Below are 18,445 nucleotides of genomic sequence, written 5' to 3' on the forward strand. Positions count from 1 at the left end.
TCGAGTAGTGGACTGTTCGAGCAGCCATCAGCTTTTACGAGGAACGAGTTGATTCGGTTCAAGGGATTTCGGATATTCTGCGGTTATGCAAGAGTGGAATATGGGTCTCTCTGCAGAAAGATCAGTTCATGCGCGGAGGCCATGGATCAACCTCGTAAACCTTCGTAACATTGACATGTCTGGGATGATGATATCATCTTCGGCCCCCCCGTGTACAATCTAGGTGAATAGAGATTCGTGGACTAACTAAAATTTAACTTTTATACTCCGTAGAAGGATGGAGATCCTGGGGAATGGGCCCGTGGGCTTCTGGCCGGGCCAGCGTCCTGGTCGGTAGCCGAAAGTCAGTATATCCACCAGGTCAGCTCGCCCGTCAAGCTGGCCACAAAAGTGTGAGTGGACTGAGGAAAGAATTTCGTCATGTAGAAAATTATTCCAGAATAGTATCAATTAATGGATGGACTACTCCGTAGCAGTGCTTCTGAAAGAGCGCCCAAGACAATCCCCCTATTGTTAAAATCAGCCAGCCGTGGAACTCACTGGTTGCTTTCTTTTCACGATGTGTGTGCCGGCCATTTCTCAAGTAGAATCTATGATATATCACAAAAAACTACTTTCGTCATGGGAGAGTGAAGAGAGGGGATGTAGGCCAGCTGCTACAAGGCGGTGATGTGGACAGCCGGGAAGGCTAAACGGTTACCCAGGATAGTGTGCCAGCCACTCTTAAGACAAAGTGTTGGAGATCAAGCGCTGAAGTTTACCCGAAAATCTCAATACGGTATTCCGTAACCCATCAGAATATCTGCACCAGCGTCCAATCATTTCACAGGTAAGTAGGCCCCTAGCTATATTTGACCTCCAAATCGCGACTAACCCAGATTTCCGGCCGGGGCGGTTACGTGATCAGCCACCAGTGCAGCCACTTAATGATCCTTGGACCGTTATCTCCATTTCCCCATTCCAGGCCTGGGGAAGCTATTGGGTAATGCGATCAGCACATGGAACCTGCATGATAACTTGACCGACTCGTCTCAAGACCAAGCTCGGCCAGAGCACGACCCCGAAACCCTCCTGCGGCTCGCCTCAGTCGTAACCATTACATTAAGCAGCTACTTTAACTACAAGGCCTAGTATCAAGGCAAGTATGTACAAGAACGGAAATACGGACGTGCTTTACAGGTTAGACCTCTCCTTCGTCTACTCATCCTCAAACTCCCACTCCCAGTCAGCGTCGCTCGTCTCACTAAGGGTTTCCCAATCGTCGCCCTCGGTATACTCTCCCATCATCAGAGGCATCGCATAGCAGTCTGTCACCTTCCCTCCAGTGACAGTGAAAATCAGATCTGGGCTCTTGAGCATCTCAGCACCCTCGTCAAGGTCTTCGGCAAGGAACAGCTTAGATCCAGCGTCGTTCTCAAACTCGCACACAACCGGATAGAAGATGTTCTCGTTGGGGTCCACGGCCACGAAGAAGTACTCATCTGAATCTGGATCGGGGAAGTACGGGGCAAATGCAACCACGACACCACCACTGGGAATGTCGGTCTCGTCCTCTAGACGCAGTCGAGACACGCCTGTCGCAGCCATCGAATTGTTGTAGTAGTGCATGAGACGTTCGGCACCATCGAACACGACAACGTCCTCCTTGGACACCCACATCTCGGAGCAGTTGGGGTTGTCCTCCCCGTCGACTCTGAAGACGTAAGCGTTGCCGTTGGCGCAGGAGACGACCATGTTTCTGGCATCTGGATCTACAATGAGAGCCACTTCAAAGCCACCTGTCAGGTTGTAAGGTTTGTTTCCAAAACTCTTGAGGTCGTAGGAAAGGTCTGAGGTGCCGTTCTCAACCCTGGAGGTCAAGTCAAAGCCTATGTCGGAGGAGTCCGTTTCGGAGGAGTCTGTGTCAGGTTCGGGGGAGCCAGTGCTAGAGGGTTCAATTGAATCAGCTTGGCGGGCACGAATGCGGCGAGTTGGAGTGTCCTCGCTTGGTCCAGTTTGAGAGTCTCCTCCATCACCTCTAGTTTGTTCATTTTCACCACCCTGGCCATCTCCGCTCTGACCGACGCCCCCTGGCTGAGAAGAGTCACTCGGTTCTGTTTCCATGGAGCCTCCGGGGACTGTGGGATCACTAGTTACAACAGGATCTCCGGCACCACTAGGTTCAGCCGTAGCGACAGGCTCAGCCGTACCCGAAGGATTGCCAGTTGGGTTACCGGTTGGTTCAACGCTGGCTGTGGCATCACCCGTGTTGGCAGGCTCGGTGGTGCCAGTGGGGTTGGAGCTACCAGTCGTAGCCTCTATGGAGCCCGTACTAGTACCTGTAGCTGAAGGACGGCCAGGGAGCCTGTATCAAATACTCAGCTCGAGAGCTCTCTTGGATCATGCCATCACTAGATAGGGGGACCTACGAGATGCAGCCACGGGCAAGAGGCCTATCCTGGGTATCGTGAAGGGGAATCGCCTTCAAACCAGCGAGATCGATGTACAACTGATTGCGCCAAGTGATTTGAGTGCTGATGCCAGTGCAGCCGTTGATTTCGCTGAAGCCAGCTGAGAACTTATTGTCGCTGTCCAGACCAATAGACGCCGCGACCTGAGCCACGCCTTTGATTGAAGGCTCGTCGATGAGACCAACATCGCGACTCCATTTGCTGACCCTGATACCGCATTTGATACCCAGTGGAAGTCCCAAAGACGCAGCAAGCATAAGTTCACCCTCAGCCTCAAAAATAGGCTTGAAGTAAGGGTCCCAGTTCTGCTTGGAACTCTGGGAGGGGTTGACGAAGTCGATCGTAGCCTGTGCGTTCTGGAGACCCATCTCGGCACCTGCGAGCAACTTGCCCTTCGCTTGGGCCTCGAGCTTCACGCGGGAGTCGACGCTGATGGTGGGTCCGATTCTGACGATACCGAAAGAGAGGCCCGGGAGAGGCACCTCTAGAAGATTGTTGTTCCACTCCTTGGTGTAGCTCATCTGGGCGTCGATACCGATTTGCAAGACGAAACGGACATCCGTGTTGATGGTCACCTCTCCCTTTGTAAAACCAGTAACACCCCAAGAGGCCTTTCCACCAACTCTAGCGCTTCCAGAGACACCACAACCAACGCAGAAAACGTTCATGTAGCCGGCAAGTTTCCCGTCCTTGCCAGGCTCCTGTGTACCAAACGCCTTGAGAAGAATCGAATCACCCCACGGCGACTCAACCTGTTTGGTACTAGAGTCCTTGAGCTTGTTGGCTTTGGGGTTCTTGTTCTCTCGATCAGGAAGTTTCCAAGAGAATTCGTGGTTGAAGCTGGCAGGGATGGCAGCTCCCTCCTTCAGGGACTTGATGGAGTTCTTGACGAAATTTATGGCCTTGCCTGGGATAAAGCCCAAGTCGAAACCACGCTTCACTCTGCGCAAGGTCTCTTGCTCCTCTTCGACTTGAAGGCCTGGGGCGAGATCTCTGGCAAAGGTGAGGTACTGCTGGCTGACCGGGTCATAGCCAAGGTCATTGTCGAGATCGAGATCAAAGAACTCCCCGAGACAAGCAGTTGGGAGGCCAAACCGAGTATCAACAGGGGGCTTGCAAGCGTTTCGTGTGGCCGCGAAGTCGGTGGAGCCACTGTCCGCATCACCATCGGCAGATGTAGCAGATGAGGGAGGAGATGTTGCTGTGCCAGTTGGGTTCCATGTGGAAGATCCGCCGCCCTGGCCCCCGGATCCCGCGCCTGTCGGGGAGGCGCCTCCTCCGTAGACGGGTGGAGATACAGATGACCCAGGAGAGTGGCCTCCGGGGTTGCGAGGCTCCCAGTATCCCCACTCAGTATCACCACCAGCTGTGATATCGTCCGGGTGACTAGGTACTCCGATGGCAATGATACACAGCTCGCCCTTCTTGTACACAAGTCCCGTGACCTTGAAGTAGCATCGCTCGCCCTGAGCCCAGTCACCGCAGCCCTCAGTATAGGTGATAAGGATGAGGTCTTCATCATCGCTCCAGCTGTCATAGGCATGGCTGTAGGCTTCCATGCTACTAAAAGTGATGGTGAGGCCGTCCTTTCCGTACTCGATGCTGGAGACGTGACCGCAATGGTCAAGGTTGACCGAAGGAGTGTCGAAGTAATAGGTTAGGAAGGCATATTGTCCACCCCTGTGAGGGTCTACGTTATGTTAGTAGGCTTTTGTGAAGGGGAGAGACCCATCTTACTGTCAACACCGTAGTACATCTCAGACTTCCCATGGGCAGGAATGGGAATGAGGTTGGTGGCAGGCCTTGTATCACAGTCCCAGTGGACAGCAGGGGTGAGGGTACTGATCGACTCCTCATGCTCAAAGGTGGTCGACCCAGGATAGCCATCCTGGTGCGAGCCATAACCTTCGGAATGGTTATGGTGCGAAGAAGAGGAGGGATCATGAGAATGAGGCTCCCCCAGAGTTTTGCTGCACTTGGTTCCCTTGTCGGGGCATTTCTTTGATGGATCGCAAACAACAACCACCTCAACGTCTAGCCCTTGGTCATGTCCATGTCCTTGACCAGAGTTGACAGTGCCGTCGTGTGCCTGGATTGTCTTGTTGAAAGCCGGCAAGGCCCTCGCAACAGCGGCAGACCCAAGTAGGGCCGCCAAAGGGTTAAAGAACATGAAAAGAAAGAAAGTGGCGGGGATTCCGCCGTAAAGAATGACTGAAACAAAAGGCAAAGTAAAGAGTGCAATGCCCGGCGAGCGGACTAGCTTAACGAGTGACAATGAGCGACTGAATGTTCAATTCAATCGGGGCAGTAAGAGGCCATCGTGAGATATTTATCTCAGCAAACGTGATTCTGCTTCAGGGCGGCCGAGATGCCTTTAGAGATTGCCGAGAAGGAATTTCCCACAAGCCCATATTCTACAGGTCCTTACATGCAATTTCCGGAAGCCTTGGATTCTCCCTTAAGGTTAGGGGTATCAGCCTCACAATTCCAAGCCCGCAACCGAGAGAAGCGACGGTGTCAAAACGAAACAGAACGCCATGAAGAGTTCGATTTCAGCAGGATAAAGGCAGCCACAACGCCTAAAGGGCCTTCGCGGCAAACTTGTCCACCCGTAATTGGTGCAATGATCGTGTAGGGCTGATGCCATTCTCTCCAACGGATTCCCTTGCATCAAGAATGGAACGTTTACTCCATTGAGGATTGTGCTCACCACGAAGGGCACCATATTAGCATGAGACATCTGGGGCTCAGCTACCTTGTTGGACGCCATGTTTCTAGCGCCTTACAGTTGGGTTTGATCATACGATGTGTTTCCTGTGCAATAAGAGTGTCTTGGCCTTGGGTTTCAAGCACAAACTCAATATGAGTAATGAGACTTTCTTGTTCGAGTGTCTTTTGAGAGCCCCGCCAAAGCCATAGATCCATCTCCCGTCTATCGCTCGTTTGTCACAAGAGCTACCATCTTCAGCGTCTTGGTGGCTTGGGACATGCTTCATCATTGTAGCACTTATTTCCACTTCTATTCCCACAATTCCATCATCACACAGCACCCCTAAGACCTGATTCAGCAGGACTCTCACCGACTCAAAAACTTGTCAAGCGTGTTTCCCGGACCACGTTCCACCATGGCCCAGGCCTATTCTATGTTGGTCATTCTAAAGCCCTTTCATTCTACTCAGACGTGTCATTACTTTCTAATGGGAGCTTTATTTTTTTTTTTTTTTTTTTGGTTATGTGTCTCTGTAAGGGCTCACGTTTCGCAGCCAGCGTTGCTCAAGTTCCGGTTCTAACCGATAGTGCTTACCCTATATCTGGAGCCTTCGTCAACTTGGTTTAGATATATCCTTTTATACCTCTTCCACTATTATACTATCCATAAGTATACTATTAGAAAGAGCACAAGTTTCTGTTTAGAGCCGGATGACATGAAAAAATCATGTGTACAAAAGAAGTTGTGAGGGTCTTTAAAACTTGCCTCAGTTTGGATCAAGGAGAAAAAGATGTCCGAAGACATGCTATGAGCGGCCCTTGCACTCTTCTCAGGGTTAAAATATCTTCCAAATCTAACATTCTTTGCCTTACTTTTATCATTCCCTCTCGCCGTGTTTTGAGGTGTGTCTACCGTTTACTCACGTGAGACCACACGTAGGATTTAATCCTGGACAGGGGTACTTTTACATGAAACGAAGGATGAGAAGAGGCGTTTTTTGGAGCCAATAAGACGATCCCAAGTCTCATTACGCCAACTGGGACAGCCTCAGCTGTGTTGTCAAGTTCTTTCTTCCCACGTCGAGCGTCCTCCTCCCTTTCTCTGGTTGAGTGAACATGTTGCGAGACATGAGAGAAATCGAGTTGCAAAGCGTGACCTCGGATGGGTACTCATCCTCTCATATCGTAGGTCTAACTGACTTTTGCCCCTCAAACGATGAGATGGCTTCGAACTAACGCGGAATTGGTAGGGCGTCGAAAGTCATGCCTTGGGACCTTCAGATCAATCTCGTGTTGCTGGGAGCTGCCGGTCGTGCTCGCCGCTATTTTCCTCGCAGACTTTTCCCTGGGCAGAAGATTCAAAAACGGCTCGGACGTCAGTGAAGCCCAGATCATCTAAGGAGATATCTGGGCCTTCAATACCAAATGCACCCAAAGAAAGGCGCGTCGAGAAGACACCAAAGGCTCTCTGCAGTACCAACAGGTTATCTGCCTTTGGTGACTTTGCTCTGTTCCACCTCCCTGCCATAATCATCACGCTGGTCGTCTCAGCGTTGAACTTGAAGGAACTGCAATGGCCGTACAGCCACCCAACCTCGGAGGAGCTTAACGCGCTCCAGTTTGCAGCCAAGGCGCATGAATCGCTTATCGTCATGTCTCTGGGCGATATTCTACTGCAAAGAATCAGCTACGGTCTTCTCTCCAATGATGTGGGCGGGGTCTCGCTTGGCTTTCTCTCATCGCCCTTTTACCTCTCATCTCCAGTCCCATATCTCTTTAGCTGGGAGTTTTGGGGGACTATCTTGGGCCCGGTTGCGAATCGCCGTTTCCACAGGGTCACATCTGGTCTCATTATAATCCTCATCTTGATTGGCGTTGCCTCAAATCCCCTGTCAGCCATCTTGATGATTCCTCGTCTTGGATGGTGGGAACGTCAAGAGACGAATCTGGGATGGTCTTTCAAACACGGTTTCCATTTTGTCGATACGAAAGACCCGTATTTGATGTATCTTGAGGGATCAATCCCGCATTTTTACTCGGATATGGCGGATATTGCCAGCTACGCAGATGCAGACAATTATCGGGATCAGAGGATTCGGCCTATGATTGAGGCGACGTTCTCAGATCCATGGCAAACCGACGGCGACCTTCTTAACATTGCCCCCCGATTTGTCAATGTTTCTATTTCTCGTCTCCCAACATCATTACCTGAGAGGCCGATTTCATATTCGGTGTACAACTCATCCACCTTTGTCCCAAGCTTTTTGGACGAAGGCAACCCGCTTTCCATCGTTGCTACGGCTCCCAAGGTCTTTGTCTCCTACTGGCTTGGAGAAAGTATGACCATCAACCGGGATGAGCTGAACCTTTTGATTAGGTCACGGCCCAGCCCTTCCTCCAGTCTCAAGGCATGGAAGCAACCTGTGGTGGCGGTGAGCTGCAGTGTGGAGAATGAAGTTGACTTGCAAAAGGACGAGTGGGTAGAATTCGATTTCTACGACTCCTTCCATGGAAACTTTACAACAAAACTAAGCACAAAAACGGACCTTGCATTTCTTAGCAACACATCTCTTGATGAAGCCGAGCCTGCCTATCTGGACATCCATAACAAAATACCAGCTCGAATCAGCGCCGCCATGCTTTTCGTCGACAATGCCAACGGCACGCGTGTCAGGCCACTTGAACGAGGCCCCCATTTCAGACTCTGCCTAGTGCAGGCTCGTTGGGTAGAGGCCAACGTGTGGATTACCTCGGATAGCTTACCAGCTGTGCAAACAGATATTGCAATACCGAAAGATCTATTCGAAGGCTGGCCCCCATATCTCGTCGATGTTATTCAGATGAATGCGACCTGGTTAGCCGACATTGGAAACGCAACCAAACCCTGGGATGTCGAGCCGCGCAATTCAACATATCGTCAAGCATTGGATATCTGCAACAGCGAGCCGCTAGCTCAGCCGGCAAGCTGCATTTCCACCTTTCTCGCTGTGTATCTGACTGATGCGTTGTCACTGCTGCATACAGCCACCTACAGTGACATCTTCCCCGGCGACGACGCAACCATCATCGAACAAACGATTTACAGCTATCGATATGCATACAGCTCTCACAACAGCAAGACCATTATTCTGGCACTGACTGTGTTGTTACTCCATGTTGTTATCGCGATTTCGCATGGCGCAATTATCTTGTTATCGCCAAGGCCGTGGACGAGCTCAGGCTGGAGAGGGTTCGGGCAGTTGCTAGCTCTTGCATTGGGGTCAAGAGCTATAGAGGGAATGGGAAACGTGGGAGATGGAACTTCTGGTCCACAACTATGGAACGAGTTATTGGCCGTAAAAGAGAATGCGGATGAACAACGGCTGGAGATTGTGGCTGGTGCTCGGTCACGAAAGACATTGAACATAGAGGGTGAAGTAGATTGAGGTCGCAGGTTGATTTAGGGCTCCAACCAAGATACTTCGGGACGAGAACAAAGCATACCAAATTCCATTCTCATTCCGAGATCTGAGTTTCTACCATTAGGCTGGCGTCTGCTGAGCAAAGCACTGAATGTGTCGTCATCTGAAGTACCTATATAAAGGATAGGCAAATAACAACTCTGAGTGTGAAGTTATTGCCTATCCTAGATAAACAAAGGCGAGAACTTGGTTCCAACAGGCTAATCTATCTTGTAGAGGTGTCATGAATGTATAACCTAAATGCGGCGCACCTCAATTTTTATTGACCCGAGGGCATCCCCCCATAAATCAGCACCCCATTGCGTAACCTGCCAGCCCGGAGCGGTATCTGAGATAGTAAACTTGTTTTTGGGACTATGTCTTGAGCAGGAATAGAAGACCCGCGCGATCTTTTCTTCCTCGCTTCCCGCGGTTGCCTTGGTATAGATATCAACAGTTCCCTCCATGCCGGCGAAAGTATTCGGCTTTCCAGTTTGACCGTAGGAATAGGAGCCCTTGGGTTTGATGTCCACCTGTTGAATGTCGCTGTACTCGATCCTGCGGGTGTTGGTGTCTTTGGTGCCAGCGAACGGGTAACCCCAGTGGTCATCCGTGTTGGGGAATTTGAGCTTCAAGGTATCATCAACAGTCTTGTTGACGAAGCGAAAGAGGACCCAGTTCGCCCAACCCATGATGTCTTGATTGCTGGGGGTGATAGAGGAACGTTGATGGCGTAGAATGCGAGATGTGAGTTGGTGATGAGTGCGACAAGATGTTGATATAGCGACGAGAGCTATGATAGCTTGCTTGAATTGCCGAGAAGATATTGCAGAGAATGCAGGGGCTACTTATACTAGACCATTTCATCTTGATGATTCTAGGTTGTGGGGCTAGATCTCAACCCCGGGCCGCCTAGAGCAAAGTGGGCAGCTGAACCGAGAGACTATTGCCGGCCCGCATCTGCCCAGTTGTTCTCGACAAGCCGCTCGGCCCATCATTGCCTCGTATGGACAGTCGAGAAGAGTTCATCTTCAATAATCATGCACCCAAGTGGACCTGCGAACGGACTCCCGGCCTGACTGAATGATGACAGATAATTTTGGGAAGGGCTCATGACTTTGGCTCAGCTACAACTAGATACAATAAGTGTTATGAACTCATAACAAATTCTACGTCAGTTATTCAGATCCCACTAATATCACCCCCAAGGCCTCAAGAAAGGCTTCCAAGTCCATGTCTTGTTCATCGACAAGATTAGTGCAAGTCAAGAGCCTAAAGCAACAATCATCTCCAAGCAGTTGGCAGAGACGAAGACTGTGATTAGCTGGCGTTGCTATCTGGGCAAGAAGATTAACTCCAAGTGGTCATTCTGTCTTAAGAACTGTTCAGTCATCGACCAAGCTCTGAAATGGGGAGCAACAAGGCGGATAGCCAACGGGTATTTCTGATGTGTTGCTTGAGAAGCCCCCCCCCCCGCTTTTTCGAGCCCTTTGACAGACCTAGGTTGCCCGAATTAGAAGGCTTCCCCAGCGATTAGGCAACATGGACTCACTTGATGGCCTACCTACTCAAGTAGGTAATTTGAATTGCCTTAGCTGGAAATCTCCCCCACGGTAAGGCAGAATTGCGTCAGTTCCATATCTACTCGAGCAGGAAATTTCAATTACCTGAATTGGTATCTCCCCCACGCTTAGGTAGTGTTGGCCACTTAAACGGCCAAGGTCTGCCTTATTGCGGCTAGGCAGAGGCAGCCCAGCAGTGGAATAAAAGACAGCACCATCGTCCGTCATCTGTAGACGCAATCCATATCTTTAGCTCTGTGCTCTGTGCTCTGGCTTGTTCCCTACCCTCTTCTACCCACAACAACACCCAGAAACCTCGGTCAACAATGGCACAGCAAATAAGCTTTGGAGCTTATCCAACCGTCCTTACCATCAGACTCCACCACACCAAGACATCGTTCGCAGCAACGTTCAAGAGAAAAATGTCCCCGGACCGCACCCAGAAGATGGGATGCAGCTGTTCCCGTCTTAGCCGTCTCTGGATAGGCTCAGATCGTCTCGAGGACCCATCCTCACGCAAACATCTTCTGCCGGAAACTCCTCACAAAACCACCGTGTTGACGTTCATCTTTCAATCAGAAGCGAACGCCCAGGAAGCAACAGGAATCTGCTCCAGCGCGCAGAAGTCATCCGACTCTGAACCCTTCAGAAGTCGCATGCTTAAAATGCTGACAGCATTAGCCGCTGTCTGTGAAGCAGAGCACCTTTCCGGACAAAGCAAAACACGGCCAACTCTCAGGTCTCTCCTCCGCCCCTTCAGGACGGGCAATCTAGACAGAAAGTCTGTCAGTGAGGAGGTCAGGGCCAAGATGCTCAGCCCGTTGACTCCTAGCGCACTCCAGGGGCAAGGTCTCGGCTACATCTACATTCTCCGGTCGCAAATGGACCTGAGTACAGTGTCGGTGTTGAAGATTGGTTTCTCCAAGTATCATCCTGAACACCGTGCGCATGAACTGGCGAGCTGCATCCCAGTGACTGAGGTGGTGGCTCACACCCCGTTGCTTCCTCATGCGATGCGTGTCGAGGCCCTGATCCATGCCGAACTCACGGCCAAACGAAAGGTCTTGGCATGCGGCCAGTGCGGACAGGATCACAGAGAGTGGTTCGAGATCTCACATGCCGAATCTCGGGAGGTCGTCATCAGATGGAGCAAATGGATCCTGGGCCAGCCCTATCTCGAAGGCAACCTTTCCGACGAATGGCGGGCCTATTTGCGAGAGCAAGACTTCAGCACTGCCGACCCTGAAACGACTATTTCTAGGCAGTGGATGGAGATCCTGAACAATTTTCCCCGTACCGTCGCCGATGTCTCGCAGCAAACACAGCTGGCAACTTACGTGAACACCTGTTACTTTGAAGATGTCGGTCATAGAGCTCTCGGCCTGAAAAACGGACAAGGGGCCAGCATTCGTGAGGCGTTTCAACGCGGCACGGATGGCGGGCCTCTTGACATCAATGATTTCATGATGGCACCAGCCGACTTTGATTCTTTTTCATCCAAATTCCCAGCTGTTTTCGACGTCGGAACTGGAGCCGACTGTGACCAGGAGTCCCTTGATGCCCGAGAAGCACAACTATTCAAAGAGATGGAACGCCTCAGAAACCTACAGACCGGCAGCAAGTCGGTCGGTGACCCGGTTCTTGGCAAAACCGAGTCGCCCATGGGTGACGCAACACTGTTGCCGGTTGTGTCTCTGGAAGCCGTGAGGCAGATGGATGCACCAGCCAGAAGCTGGTTTGGGTACACACCGACACACGAAGGTTTCCAGCTTCTTCAAGAGGCGTATCAGAGAGGTGAATGGATTGGGAACTGTCCGCAGTTCAAGCTACCGAAGGCCTTTCGCAAGGCCAACAAGTCCAAGCTATCAGGGGGATCTGATGCCAAGATGAAAGAGGGTCATCATTCAAGCTCGATGCAGTTGCCCCATGGACAGAATCAACCCAACAAAGATGGGAGACCCCAGAAAAGCACCGGCGACACGCCTAACGGGTCGCGCCGCGATACAGTCCGGTTTGTGCGATCTAAAGACTCCGATACGTGGGAATTCAGTTCTGTACTCGATGACGACTTTATAAAAAGAACGAAAGAGGTGATGGAAGTCATGAAGACACCGCTTGGCAGAGCCCTAGTGGAGAAGGAAGCACAACGGACTTTTCGACATTTTGGACTCAACTTTTCTGGCAGATACGACACTGGGACGCCGTCAGATAGCAGTGACAGTGACCCCGATGAGATGGACATTGACCAAATGGAGATCGACGAGCTGGAAGAAGCCATGCCAGGAGCCCGTACGTCGGCTACTGAATGGTTAGGTGAAGAGTCACTCGGTCTAAATATCTCCAAAGGCCAGGCAAAGCGGTGGCTAGATTTGTTCTGATGGATGGGCGTTCTCTCGACTGAGCTAGCCTCACCATTTGTATTCCAGACTGCGTGAGACAGGTACTTGGTCAATGTACCTTCCGCCTCTATCCATGACTGGTTAATCCGATGCAGCCCCAGTATTTTAGAGTACGTACCAAGAAGACGTTCCTACCGCCTACAGCGATGATTGGTGAGATAACGCCACAGCGTTATGATAGGCGAGAAGAGGAGCCACAGCCTGGTCCTTCATCAAGTATAAGAAGGCATGGCTCTGCCTGCTTCGTCGATAATAGGACATAAGCACTCATCAGTTGAGCATCATGCCTCCTTCCAAAGATGCGGGTGAAGTTCCTCCCCTTTTCGACCCGGACGCCCCAGTCACCAATCCTGAAACTACCCAAACCATCACTGAAGACGCCCCTGGCCCTCTCTTGTTTCTAGACAACCTCGATATTTCGACTTTTGATGTCTCTAGCATTGATTTCTCAGAGATGCCTGATGCAGTTTGGCCCAGCGAACATGCGTCAATGGGCGACATAGGTTGGTGATGATCTTACTCCTTACGTGTAAGCGTTGAAACATCCTTACACTTTATTCCAGCTCCCATAGCCGACAACTTCCCGTGGCTCGGTGGTGTCCATGCAGGCCAGGGCTCTCAGCCTGACCCAAATGTTGAAAGCAATCTCTCTCAAGAACAGGTTTCTTCACTCTGGCCGGCGTTCCCTTTCCCTGACGGAGATTTTCCTACATTCGAAGTATCTGACCCTGATCCGATGGACCTTGATCTCGCAAGCAACGCTCCTTTTCCTCCCACTGAGCCTCCCCTAGGTGAAGTCCAACTTAGGTTCGATCAACCCGATGCCCTGGAAGGCTTTGAACCAATGTTTGATCAACACCTTGGCCTCCATATTTCTGGTAAGCAGATACGGCCCCGCTTTGGCTAGCCTCAAGTTCATGATGAATCTAACTATTTGATGTCTATTAGGCGACGTGGAAATGCTCGACGCAAGGACCGACCTTCGTGAGCCTTGGCACCATGGCACGCCTTCTGGCCTATCTTCATTCCGAGAACTTGGTCAAAATACCGACGATACCCATGCAACGAGCACAGTGGTAAACGGCAGACCCTCGATAGAAGCGCCAGGCGCTTTTAAATTAGGTCCTAGTGCCTATAACTTAGGTTGCCCACCAATCTTCCCGCAGCAGCGGCCTTTGGTGCCACGCAAAAGAGGCGGGAGACATGGGCGACTCGACGAGGACCAACTCAAGCGACAGCGGGCAGCGCGATTAACAGGTGTCTGTATCCGCTGCAAGTTCTTGAACAAATCGGTGTGTGTTATGTCCCTTTACAACCGGAGATCTCTGACATAGGGGAATAGTGCTCTGGGGTTTTCCCTGCCAGGCTTGTCAAGCTTTACGCAAGCCAAGGCTTTTCAGGGGTCCATGCACCAAGGCGCAGTTTCTGGAAATCATCCAAGCAGGCTCCTTCTTTCTAAGTGAGTTGCATACCAAACTGATTTGTATTTCCTGGCAAACGGCCATTCCTGTTTCTCATACAAAATTCTCTTGCTTTTTGTTGCTAACTTTTGCATTAGGGACATCCTTGTATGAAGCCATGGTCCTTGAATATCTCAATGGGCCGCGAGCGGACAAATTGCACCTCCAATTCCTTATCTTTGAAAGCCTTGGGAGACCATTGGTCATCAAAGTACTAGGGCAAGAATGTAAAGTGCCTTACATGCTGGGCTCCGTCTTGCTCAAACTCCTTTTCTTCGCAAACCCCGGAGAACGCTTCCGGAAACCCAGCAGCTCCAGAGTCGCAGAACTATGGGGTCTTTTGGTCAAACACGTACCTCAAGGCGATCAAATTGAGTTTCCCTATGACTTCGGGGGTTCGCAGAGGGTGCATTGGACAGTGAGTTGTCAATACTTCCATCGCAGTTCATCCCCTTAACTCAGGACAGCTTCTTTCCTCCTCGTTCTGCAGTGGCAAGCATCTCTTCCTCCCTGAAAGTGGCGAAACGGGTGGCGAAGAGAATCTCACTCCATCTTGCTTGGATGGATTTCCAACTGACACCCTCCTGAAATGCGACAAGGCTCTCATCTGGCTCTCATGCCGATATAGAGAACTATGTCTGTTTCATCATATCCAAGAGACTGCTAACCAGGTCACTCAAAAGTCTACACCCGATGTCAACCTGGTTTATTGTATCTTGATCATCTTGAGGATCAGCATGGCAAACGACAAACTTGAAAACTCCCTCATGGTAGGTACTTCAGCATTACTGCGCCAGGCTCAATATGCTAATTCAATATAGGCTTGCGATGATTCCCGCAAAAAGAACGTGATCAAGGATCATGTTGATCGGCGAAGGCGAGTTCGTGTAGCCCTCTGGATCTACGCATCTATCATTATCTCCAAAATCCCGTCGTGGACAAACTTCTGGGAAAATCTACCCTGGTCAATCGATATCTTCAGAGAATCAGGTTTCTTGAAACGATTTTCCGATAGTTTGGACACGTTTGATGTCGAGGGATGTAAGGCGTCAACATCCGCCTTCAATAGCAAGAAGACCGTCTTCCAACGCCTATCATTTTTGGATCAACTTCCTCCACATGAAAACGACCCCGAAGATCAGGATTTCATCGAGAAGCTATGGGCACGAATTTTGACCAATACACCAGAGGGTGTTGAGCAGCTCAGATATGTGCTCTCCGACAACTCGAGCGGCTCAACTGATGGGGTAGCCCAGTATGAATTGGACGAAGCTGGGAGAGTCTTCCTTCCCAAGACCGAAGAAGATCAGAAAGCGGCGATACACAAAGTCTTCGATATCCTCCTATCCCTCAGGAAGATACCGATTGACAGGGATGAGGTTGTTGAACACGAGGCGTTTCAATGGCTCGTCAGCGTTATTGAAGTCTTCCAACTCCGTCTTGGACTCGGAGATCATGAGAACTCTACCTCAACCGGCCAGAGCGCACACGGGCCGGCGACAGCTCGGCATCACATGCATCCCCCTATCCCTTCTCGTCCCGAGTTACGTGAGTACATGCGTACACCGAAATGTATCAGAGCCTCGAAACGCTGGAAGGAACTCGCTCACGTCCTCGGCGACGGCATTCTTCTCACTGGGAAAGGAGATAACAATATCCATTGCTTTCTTGATATTGCGACTGTGGTTGAGTGTGGACAAGACGCCGAGTTTTCTCGTCTCAAACGGCTCCTGCAGGCGAAAGGGTCGTGGCTGAAGTCGATATGTGCCAAACTTAGCGGTCTCGTTCAAGCCCTCAGAGAACTCCCATATCCCACACAGGACTTGGAGAGAACTAGGGACTTCTGTAGGCAAGTCCACATCGCTACTTCTGATATCATTGGGGAGGCTGTCTTGCCCGACATCGACGACTCTTCTGATAGGCGCCTTGTGAGTATGTATCTGCTGTTGGTAAGACATGGCTTCATGCCCTCTCGCTCCGAGGTCAGCGAGCGTCATCGGATTACCTGGGACATCTTGGCGGAGAGCATTGATCAGACTAGGACCGACATACTCGAGGGAAAAGTTACCCTTGAAGACACCTGTTTGGATCCGTCCAATGGCTTATCCGGGGCTTTGGAGGAGGTTGTGGAAAGGTTTATGGCTCGGTACGTGGATACGTTGGGAGAAGATACCAGGGATCGAGGTGATGCTGAAGTCGATATGGAAACACGCATCTCTTTGGCAATGGCAACTGGTTTTATTCTTTTTGCGAGGGATAAGGGCTTAGTACCGGGCCTGCCTGAGGACCTGACGAGTACGAGTTTGTTTGAGTCAGTTTTCGCAGATTGATCTAGTACCGTCTGTCTTTTTGTCTTGATAGTTCATAACTTGATTAATAAGTCGGCCTTGCAAATTTCTCAGCCCCACGGTTGCGTCGCTTATTTGAACTATGCTGTCGACATTTCGAGAATGCTCCTAGACCAGCATTATTTGTTAGATTTCCCACCACTGTCCAGCGGCTTCTGTGTAACCATGGCTTGATTCCACTCTGATGGCCTTGACAGCTTCTCTAGTCTTTGTAGGTGGTTCACCCAGGAGTGCTACAGCGACGCCGAGTGCATGACAATATATTAGGTGCCAGCAGAATTATGCGTCATCTTTTCTTGCGCCGCATCATACTTTCATGCATGCAAATATAATCTATTCCACTTCCTAACTCTGGAATATGGGCTTGCCTTTGTACAGCCCTGGAGAGACAATTTTAATATGGGAAGTTGGCGTAAATTCATGATAAGAAGCAAGGGTTTTCTACCAACACTTTCATCAGAAGCCCCGTCTAGACGAGATTATCACCGATCCAGAGTTTAGATCGCGGTATAGCTCCCACGGCAAGAAATCTTTTCTCTTCTCAATTTTATATATTTTATCTCATGGTATGGAGTAGGCCAGATTAGATATACCGGGGTTTATGTACCAAGATATCCTCCGTACTTGAGGCCTCGCCCGTATTCCTCGACGGTGTGAACTCGACTTGGAACTCGTCAACAACAACCACATTATTACCCGTGCTAGCAGCAGCCGGCTCCTGCGAACGGCCGACACTGTGTAGCTGATACCCATGGCTTTCCTTGTCGCCCCTCCACCGCTTGAAGCTGTGACTGTTGTCGACCTCATCGGGATACGACTTTTGTTGACTCGTTCCGGAGACAAACTTTGCAAGCCATGGAATATGTCGTCGAACAAAAGGCTTCAGGTGAGCGAGGCAATTGCAGATTATCCCGGTGTTCATCTCGATGCAGCTCCAGAGGGAAGCCGAAGCTTGGGTCCAGGTGACGTCGGGATTTTTCTGCATCTTTTGCACATAGCCGAAGCGGATACAAGAAACAATAACAACACTAGTCGACCAGGTTAGACTACTGCAAATTGAAATGATGGATTGCGAGGTCAAGGTGGGTACTCACGCAGAGCCGAGGGCAAGGAGAAGGCCAACAGTTACCCTCTGCTTCAGACGCATGTTCAAGCGATGAATCAAGGGGATTGGAAGGACGATAACAATTACGTCACTGACGATGTTGAGGACCGCCTGCGATATGGTCAGGTTGACGACGCAAGTGTTGGTGCCGGGCTTTTGAGGATGACATGGCCCAGCTAGCAAGATTGTAAAGACGAGAGTGTATATGACGAGGCCGGCGGCGACAGCGTAAAGAGCGATTCGGAAACGCGAATTGGGGATAAGGCGGTAGTATAGCACTAGAATGGCCAGCTTCGCAAGTGTAGGAGGCCAGACGTAGGTGAGGCCGAGCACGAGGAGGAGCTGTCCAGGGCAAACGCCCGTAGTCAGTGTGTGATCGACCGAGGTATACGGGTAAGCAACTTTACATTCAGATATCCTTGGAGATCCATCGCTCGAACATCCCATAGATGTTTCCCGAAGCCAGACGGAATCGCTTCATTCGCATTAGCTATATTCCTCCCGCGAACCAAGTCATCCCCTACCTAGAAGCACCCCTATGAAGAAGGCCAAAGATCCTCCCCACGACAAAAGGATCAGAGCTGTCACCCACGTTAGCAATACGGGCGGCATCTCAACCGATGGCGAAACTTGCGTATATCCCAATCCAATTTCCGGACTATGGCAGAGGCGCTGTAGAGCCGCAGCGCGAGGGTGACGGTGGCGATGGCAAAGGTACATGAGTAAACGACGACGACGGAGTGCTGGAGAGTAGTGCTCCCGTCAAAGTCAGGTGTCACGCCTTTAGGCGGAGGCATTGCGCCCTCGCCCTGCGACATGTCTGCGATGTTGAGACACCTTCTAGATCAGTAGCTCTGCTACGGATCGTGCTGCTTGATGTAGGAGAAAATAATGTCAGCTAAAAAGAAGTAGGTTGCGCATGTATGACGACGGTGTGGAGAACCCTCGAAGCCGGGAGGCCAAGAGCCGTCG

At 50.7% G+C, this 18,445-nt stretch overlaps 6 protein-coding genes across 6 annotated transcripts; 3 read left to right on the forward strand and 3 right to left on the reverse strand.

The window, feature by feature from the left end:
• Positions 1-1,197: 1,197 nt before the first annotated feature.
• Positions 1,198-4,620, reverse strand: MRS44_011147 (uncharacterized protein; the record flags this gene model as incomplete). Its single annotated transcript, XM_065619618.1, has 3 exons — positions 1,198-2,344; positions 2,409-4,140; positions 4,188-4,620. 3 exons carry the CDS (start codon positions 4,618-4,620, stop codon positions 1,198-1,200), a joined length of 3,312 nt encoding a protein of 1,103 aa, XP_065475690.1.
• Positions 4,621-6,422: 1,802 nt separating this feature from the next.
• MRS44_011148 (uncharacterized protein) lies at positions 6,423-8,584 on the forward strand (the record flags this gene model as incomplete). The annotated part of the gene is made up of 2 exons (XM_046283401.1): positions 6,423-6,534; positions 6,597-8,584. The coding sequence occupies 2 exons, from the start codon at positions 6,423-6,425 to the stop codon at positions 8,582-8,584; spliced, it is 2,100 nt and encodes a 699-aa protein (XP_046135152.1).
• A 200-nt stretch (positions 8,585-8,784) lies between these two features.
• Positions 8,785-9,291, reverse strand: MRS44_011149 (uncharacterized protein; the record flags this gene model as incomplete). Its single annotated transcript, XM_065619619.1, has 2 exons — positions 8,785-8,820; positions 8,872-9,291. The coding sequence occupies 2 exons, from the start codon at positions 9,289-9,291 to the stop codon at positions 8,785-8,787; spliced, it is 456 nt and encodes a 151-aa protein (XP_065475691.1).
• A 1,196-nt stretch (positions 9,292-10,487) lies between these two features.
• On the forward strand, positions 10,488-12,539 carry MRS44_011150 (uncharacterized protein; the record flags this gene model as incomplete). The annotated part of the gene is made up of 1 exon (XM_046279993.2): positions 10,488-12,539. The coding sequence occupies one exon, from the start codon at positions 10,488-10,490 to the stop codon at positions 12,537-12,539; it is 2,052 nt and encodes a 683-aa protein (XP_046135150.2).
• A 304-nt stretch (positions 12,540-12,843) lies between these two features.
• MRS44_011151 (uncharacterized protein) lies at positions 12,844-16,350 on the forward strand (the record flags this gene model as incomplete). The annotated part of the gene is made up of 8 exons (XM_065619620.1): positions 12,844-13,063; positions 13,124-13,367; positions 13,509-13,544; positions 13,704-13,852; positions 13,903-14,019; positions 14,119-14,415; positions 14,465-14,790; positions 14,842-16,350. 8 exons carry the CDS (start codon positions 12,844-12,846, stop codon positions 16,348-16,350), a joined length of 2,898 nt encoding a protein of 965 aa, XP_065475692.1.
• A 601-nt stretch (positions 16,351-16,951) lies between these two features.
• On the reverse strand, positions 16,952-18,270 carry MRS44_011152 (uncharacterized protein; the record flags this gene model as incomplete). The annotated part of the gene is made up of 4 exons (XM_065619621.1): positions 16,952-17,396; positions 17,463-17,948; positions 17,998-18,054; positions 18,104-18,270. The coding sequence occupies 4 exons, from the start codon at positions 18,268-18,270 to the stop codon at positions 16,952-16,954; spliced, it is 1,155 nt and encodes a 384-aa protein (XP_065475693.1).
• Positions 18,271-18,445: the final 175 nt, after the last annotated feature.

This window comes from Fusarium solani (genome assembly GCF_023522795.1).
Source record: "Fusarium solani strain SB1 chromosome Unknown bctg00000007, whole genome shotgun sequence".
In the NCBI taxonomy this organism is placed as follows: Eukaryota; Fungi; Ascomycota; class Sordariomycetes; order Hypocreales; family Nectriaceae; genus Fusarium; species Fusarium solani.